The sequence below is a fragment of the Myotis davidii genome, unplaced genomic scaffold, assembly GCF_000327345.1.
Source record: "Myotis davidii unplaced genomic scaffold, ASM32734v1 scaffold125, whole genome shotgun sequence".
Taxonomy (NCBI): Eukaryota; Metazoa; Chordata; class Mammalia; order Chiroptera; family Vespertilionidae; genus Myotis; species Myotis davidii.
In genome coordinates, this window is record NW_006299390.1 from 3782317 (window position 1) to 3790181 (window position 7865).

The following is a 7865-nucleotide window of genomic DNA, read 5'->3' on the forward strand; positions in this document are numbered from 1 at the left end:
CTAAGCAAAATAAGCCAGTCAGAGAAAGATAAATATCATATGATCTCACTCATTTGTGGAATATAATGAACAACATAAACTGATGAACAAAAATAGATCCAGAGACATAGAAGCATTGAACAGACCGTCAAACTTCAGAAGGAAGGCAAGGGAGGGAAGCAGGGGGTGAGGGTTGGGGTGGGGGGATAAAGATCAGAGGGCTTGTACCCATGCATATGAGCATGACTAAGGGATGCAGACAATAGCGGGGTGAGGGCATGCGCTGGGGTGGGTGGGAGTGGGCGGGGAGAGGTCAATGGGAGGGGCGGGAGGAGACATATATAAAACTTTCAACAATGAAGAATTTTAAAAGTATATATTATCTGGCCTGTTTATATAGAGCCAATAATCTTGAAAATGTGTATATTATTAATGTGAGTGAAAAGGGGCAGAATATAAAAACATATATACAATATTATCACAACTCTTTGGAAATATACATAGAGAATATTAGAAGTAAATACACTAAAATATTGATTGTGCTTGTGCTTATCTCTGGAATAGTGTGATTGTGGGTGATTTTTTTCTTGTATTCTTTATATTTTCCAATTTTTCAATAATGAGAATATTGTTATCATAATAAAAACAAATAGAGTTTCTTTATTTAAACTTCAAAAATATGTCCAACTATACTTTTTTAGAATGACTTATGCAGGTGTCCTTTCAAGGCCTTAGACTTCACTTGTGTGAAGAGTCTTTCAAAAAAACCCTAATTAAAAATAAAAATAAAAATGTCTCCTGCATAAGACAGAATACCCAGAATTACAACATACCAGCAAGATATAGAAAAGATGCCAGAGGCCATACAAGACTTGTCCTGGGATCAAACTTCCATTCCCGTCTTTGGCCTTGCTGACTTTTTTCAAATGGTCAGAGAGAGTAATCTCTGTACTGCTGGCTTATTTCTAGTTCCCTCCAACTTCCAGTCCTACAGTCCTATTCCACTACCATCCATACCCTATTAAGATATCTGCTCTATAAATTTGCTCTGAAGAGCCCTTTCAAGAAATATATTTTAAAACAGCTCATCTAGAATTATAGAAAAAGATTTGAGCACAGACAGTGGTTTCCTCAGGTCAGCCATAACTTAGTGCTTAATAGATGATTTAATAAAGAGAGCAAAGTGCAGACTATTAGTTACTTATTTTAAAACAAAAATAGCACTATATTTTATAGGGAAGAGGGAGGGGCAGGAAACTAACATTGATTGATAATATAATGTCCCAGACAATACATTATTTTTTCTAACATTCTCAGTGCAGGTTATATTTTGGTCTTATTAGTGAGAAAGCTGAATGCTGTCTACCATTCTAAAGCCAATATTTTCATTCATGTTAATTCTGCAAGAGTGTAAGGAAACATAATATCTATATATATAAAAGCGTAAGCGACCATTATGACTGAACGACCAGAACGGCCGGTTGACCGATCTCTATGATGTGCACTGACCACCAGGGGACATACACTCAACGTAGGAGCTGCCCCACAGTCAACCTCCCTTGGCCCCTCCCCCCGGCCGGCCAACTTCCTGCAGCCCCTCTCCTCTCCTCGGCCGGACAACCTCCCACAGTCCCTCCCCCTTGCCGATTGGCCCCCCTGATAGATCCCAATCAGGGCAATGGCCAGCCAACCTCCAGGGGTCCTTCCCTTCACCTGGCTTGCCCCCTGATAGGCTTCAATTGCCAGCCAGGCCAAGGGACCCACAGCCATGCACGAATTCATGCACTGGGCCTCTAGAGTATAATAAAAACCTGAAACAAAATTGACCTTCAGTGAAATACAGTAGAACCAAATGAAGAAAGTAATTTTTGAAATGCAGTACCTGCAGGGAAGCCTTCAAATAGAGCTCATCCTTTACCTTCACCTAAGCTGTCTGCTAGAGGGAAAGCCTACCAATGCAGTGGATGTGGAGAAGCTTTCAGTCAAAGCACACCACTTGCTAGACATCACAGGACTCATATTGGAGATAAACCTCATGAATATAAATTAATGTGGAAGGGTTTTTACCTCTGGTACATCCCTTATTAAATATCAGAGAATTTATCCCAAGTACAGACCTTATGGATATCAATCTCAGATAATTTATTCAATCTCAGAGAATTCGTAGTAGATTAAAAACCTATGAACTTGGCAAATGTGGGATCTTATAGCCAGGCTTTATTCCTTATCTTAATTCAAACCTAAAGTTGCCAACTTGATTTAATATATTCTGAAAAATATAATAAAACAATTTTTCATAGATCTATCACTTTTAGAACCATTTATGCCAATAAAAGTAGGAAAAAGTGTAATGAAAATATAAGACCTTTATGGCCTATGTTAATATTCTTAGTATTTTCATCAATCTATAATGAGATCATTTAAGTTTTCATTCTGAATTATAATACATATAAATTAAATGCCTTTAAAATTATTTTTATTTGGATATTATTTGCATTTTTAAAGCAAATGTTTAAAATAAAAAAGTCGCCCTTGCATATCACATTTCCTACAGTTAAAATGTTGGTATCCTATATAATAAAAGGCTAATATGCAAATTGGCCAAACAATGGAATGACCGGTTGCTGTGACACGCACTGACCACCAGGGGGCAGATGCTCAACACTGGAGCTGCCCCCTGGTGGTCAGTGCACTCCCACAGAGGGAGTGCCGCTCAGCCACACCGTAGCAGCACTAGGGTGTATGACTGCCATCAGTTGGATATCCCCTGCGGGCTCCTGGACTGGGAGAAGGCGCAGGCTGGGCTGAGGGACCCTCCGAGTGCACAATTCCATACAGCAGACCTCTAGTGTGTGTGTGTGTGTGTGTGTGTGTGTGTGTGTGTGTGTGTATGCATATATTCATTCATACTTTTCTATGACTATACCAAAATGAGAAACTGACCAGAATTTCATTTTTTATCTAACAACCCCTATTAATACTAGTAGACAAAGAATATTGTAATAAATTTTTTATACTTGTTAAAGTATTTCTGAAATAAAAATTCCTAAAATGAAATTTAGAGAATCAGACATGTATGTATACATATACATATATATACATATATATAGGGTGCCCCCCAAAAATGTATACACACACTTTGAGTAATTATAAAGGCAGTGTTTATTAAAATACATTTCATTTTCAAAACTGAGATATCAACTGTTAAAGTGTGTATACATTTTTTGAGACATTTATGTACACTGGTCAGATTATTATGACCACCTGACGTTTGTAGGCAAATTAACTATAATTTCGCACTGAAGTTGCTAGAGGGCCAGACCATTATAGATAGGGAAGCAGGTTGTTTACCACGACAGTAGAAGTGATTTTTTTCTGAAGATATGGGTAAACGAGAATTAACAGCCTTTGAACTTGGTATATATACACTGAGTGGCCAGATTATTATGACCGGCCACATTATTATGACCACCCCATCAGTACTTCATTGGGCCACCTTTTGCCTACAATACTGCGGCGATTCTTCTTGGCATTGATTCCACGAGATGTTGAAAGTTGATGCGAGGAAGCTGACTCCATGCCTGATGAATAGCACTGTCCAGTTCTGTGAGACATGGTAAACAACCTGCTTCCCTATTTATAATAGTCTGGCCCTCTAGCAACTTCAGTGGGAAATTATAGCTAATTTGCCTACAAACGTCAGGTGATCATAATAATCTGTCCACTCAGTGTGTGTGTGTGTGTATATATATATACATATATACAGTATATATGTAATTTTTTTATAGTTACTGCCAAATTTCCCTTCAAAGAATATATATAATCCTTTTTTTAGGCTCATGAAGGAAAATTTTGTTTAATTTTAGCTTTATGAAGATATAATTTAAATGATGTATAATTTATTGAGAAATTTACAATTGTAAGCTAGTTAACGTGTACATCATGGTGATCTGATATATGTACATATTGTGAAAGGGTTTCCTCCATTTGTCAGTTGACACATCATAGCCTCACATATTTATCTTTTTTATTTTTTGGTAAGAAAATTTAAGTTCTACTCTCTCATATCATTCTTTAAAGTATTCATATTTGAACCGATTAAAGGAATTTTATTCTCAAACCATTCCAAAACAGCTGATAGGGGGAATCATCAGCTTTCCAGTGAAGAAACTGCTTACAAAAATATTTCTTTTTCTTGACATAAAAAGTAGAAAGTTGTAGTTTAAAAATACAAATTAAATATTATTGTGATCTTGCTACCTCTAAGGGAAAAAAGTTGCCTTAAGGCATTTTATTGATTATGAAACTTTGTCTGCGTTCCAACTTCATCCCACTCTATAATAAATAATAGATACCGCTGTTTTTATAATAAATAATTTGGGGACGTTATTTTTAGAATTAGTCATCAAAGAATAAGTATAAATTGCTATATTGTACAGAGCTCTCCCCCGTAGGCAGACATTTCTTCAAATGCAGTTCACATAGAACCACATTTCCTTGGAGAAAACATAATTTAAGCCGTAGAGAACTAACACTCCTTTTCAGGGAAAAGCTCATGCCATCCTAGATATTGCTAACATTGTAGAGCTCTTCCAATGCCACTGCTGGCCTCAAAGATTTAGTTGTCATTTACTTTCATTTAATTGTTAAGTTAGGAGAGATTCATAGACCATATTGTTTTTGTAACTGGAATTAATCACAGTTTTGCAACATTACATCAGAAGTCTAAAATCCAAAAGTGAAAGGCCCTCCCCACGTCCCTCAGTGGTTGATGGAGCTCCGGGATCCCCTTAAGGATACTTTGCCTTCAGCTAAGTTCAAGCCAGTGTTTATATGAATTCATAAATGAGTGAGCTTGTGCTACAAAAGGCTTCTTCTGAATTTTTAATAAATGCAAGATAATTTATTCAAAGTGATGAGACTTTTACAAAACTATTTCTCAGACTTCTCTCTGCTTCTTTCTCTTCAAAGTGGACTAAACTTTGCATTTCACTTGATTATAAATATTTGGGTTTCTAAAGAAAATAACTTCACTTTATTAACTTCCAAGAGGTAGTGGAAAAAATAAAGACCAATGTAGAGTAAAATTGGAATATGTTGGACTTTAAAGTTTGAAAAGAAATATACCGTCTGAATTATATCTCACACAACTCTGTGGTAGAGGTCATGAAAATCACCCATTTATATTAATCTAGAAGTTATTCATTTACAACTAATAATTAAGAGAAGACTACTAATCTCAGTTCTCACTGGAATAAAAAGTTCTTTTAGTCCATGTCAATGCCATCTTTTTAATTTAATTTTTAACTTTAAAAATGCTCTAAAATATTTAAATGCCTAAAGGCAGCCATCATATGCATCATTTGTGACCTTCTTTTGTAGATCAGTTGGCTGAGTGGTTTAATTGTGATAAATGAAGATCAATGAACCAATGTGAAATTTTCTTGTATGAGCCAAAAGAGGTTCCTGGTTAATTGACAGTGGTCAAGTACTATTAAGAGCTTCCTCGAAGTTATTTATTGTGTTCCTGAATGACTGAAATAATCAATTTAAATGCAAAATAATGGGCATTTTCTCGACGTTTTGATCACAAATCTATTATAAACTGGAATAGTTCAACATAATTGTCCTGACACAGTATCCTCTTTAGAAATGTAACTACTAAAATAAAGTGAACCGAGAATCATAACATCTCAATTTCAGAACCAAACTGGCAATTGCCCTTCGGCAAGTCACTTACCCTTGTGTGCCCCAGTTTTCTCCATCCGTAGGGAGGTTAGTTGTGTGACTAACAATGGCAAAATTAGACATGACCAGAAATAAATTCTAAGGAGAAATAAGAGTTTTTATATAGTATTATATTCTCTACTAGATATCCAAATGCCTATTTGATAAGACCAAGTTTAAATCACATATCCTTTTTTTGCCAGATATTATATAGCTTTTCTTTTTATAATTTTCAATGTGGAAAATACCACTTAATTCCTTTGACATTATGATACTGTTTGTTATGGTCCCCTGTTTTCTTATTTGACTTCCCACCTCAAATATAAGTACTTTGAGAATAAAGACTATCATTTAGTAGACACTCTATACATAGTATTGATTAAATTTATCCTTCTAAATAATTGTGAACAGAATGTGTTTAAACGTTTGTTCATTACCAACAGACTGACAAATCTCAGAGGGAAGAGGTTAATCAAAGAACTTATATACATTTATGCATGACCCATGGACACAGACAATAGTGCAGTGAAGGCCTGGGGAGGAGGTACGGTGGGGTGGAGAGGGTCAGTGGGAAAAAAATGGGAACATCTATAATACTTTCAACAATAAAGATCAATTTTTCAAAAGTTTGTTTCAGAATTATCCACTACTAAGTAAATGTTCTTCATAAAAAAGAATGGATTCTACTCTTTAAGTCTTTGACTTAATCTTCGAATTCTTTATGATTCTCTCTCTTTTTTTAAGGTGGGATATCTTGGGCGCTGTCATTGGTACAGAATGTGGAACAATAGAATCAGGTTTATCACTGGTCTTCCTCAAAGACGGCGAGAGGAAATTATGCACTCCGTACATGGACACTACCGGTTATGGGAACCTGAGGTTTTACTTTGTTATGGGTAAGTACATTTTGAACAAATTTCATTGACCTAGGGCAGATTCAAAGCCAGCACCTCTTCCTGAGGAAGTAAGAGTGTTTGTTGTCTACAGTATAAAATGCAAGTTCGGGAAATATGAGTTCTACTGATTGAGTAAAATCCTGTGATGCTCACACCTGCTTCAGACAAGCCCTGCTAGAACCATCCTGTAAGAGAGCTAGTCCTGGCATGCCATGACTGGGCCAGAAGACAAAATGCCATCAGACCTTCCTTACCGCTTCCTCGATGGTCAAGCTGAAAAGACAGTGGGAAAGAACTGAGGACAAAGTCACTGTCTTGTCCAAAGCCCTAGCTTCCAAAAAAACAACAGTCTAGCTGAGTCATTTGTTTTCATGGAGCATCCTTTTTTTTATTATGGGAAGCCACAAAAAAAACAAACAGGTTTATAATACTGTCTAGTGCTTTATTATTCTCTACTTTCTAATATGTTGGCGAACACATAAAAAAGTGTTTATAAGACGGGTTTTTCTTCGAATTATTGTAGAGCAAATAAATATTTAGAAGTTTGGAAAAATTCTCAAGGAGGATTTAAGGGGTTAAAACTTGTGACCTCTCAAATTTATCATTTTCGTCAACAACAGCCACAGTTGCATACTCTTTCACTGGATGTCATTCCAGAAATGCGAGTAGCTGTCACGTGCCTTCTTTTGTTGAATGACTGGAAAAGCACAGGCAACACCTGGAAGTTAGACAGGAAATAAACATTGTCGACCTTTGATCTTACTGACAGAGATGTCAGTCCGTCAGGACAAACAGGCCTCCTGAGTGTAGGCTTCAGCACCGGCTGTTACTTCTCGTACATTCTGCATTTCCTACAGCTCAGAGTGGCGCATTCAACTTTAGAGTGTATCATGATCTCAAACACAAATGCCTGTGTGATGCTACCTCCATTTCAATAATGATCTGTTTGGTAAGAGGGAAGTTATATAAACTGTAATAATGTAATGGAAGTTATATAAATGTATAAAATATAATAATGTAATCTTCCTATCATAAAAATATCCTCACCTTGACTCTGAAATTATTTGTATATTTAAAGACCCAGAGCTGATTTCCTTTAAATAATTAGAATTTAAACTGGCTCTCATTTCATTAAGTGACTCCTGGGAAACCTTAAGCCTCCCCCCCAATTGCAATAAACATTTGATACGACAGTCTAATTTAAGTATCTTCTTTTTATACCATTTTGACATCATATATTTGAAATCTTGATTTTTTTTCCCA

At 36.1% G+C, this 7865-nt stretch overlaps 1 protein-coding gene across 1 annotated transcript in view; it reads left to right on the top strand.

Annotated features, from left to right (window-relative positions):
- The window catches only part of RELN (reelin), a gene marked incomplete at its 5' end in the record, with an annotated part of 426427 nt that overhangs the window by 257609 nt on the left and 160953 nt on the right, over nt 1-7865 (top strand). The window contains one exon of the mRNA XM_015571214.1: nt 6451-6602. Within this exon, the coding sequence (XP_015426700.1) occupies nt 6451-6602 (152 nt within the window). The remainder of the gene's footprint in view (nt 1-6450; nt 6603-7865) is intronic.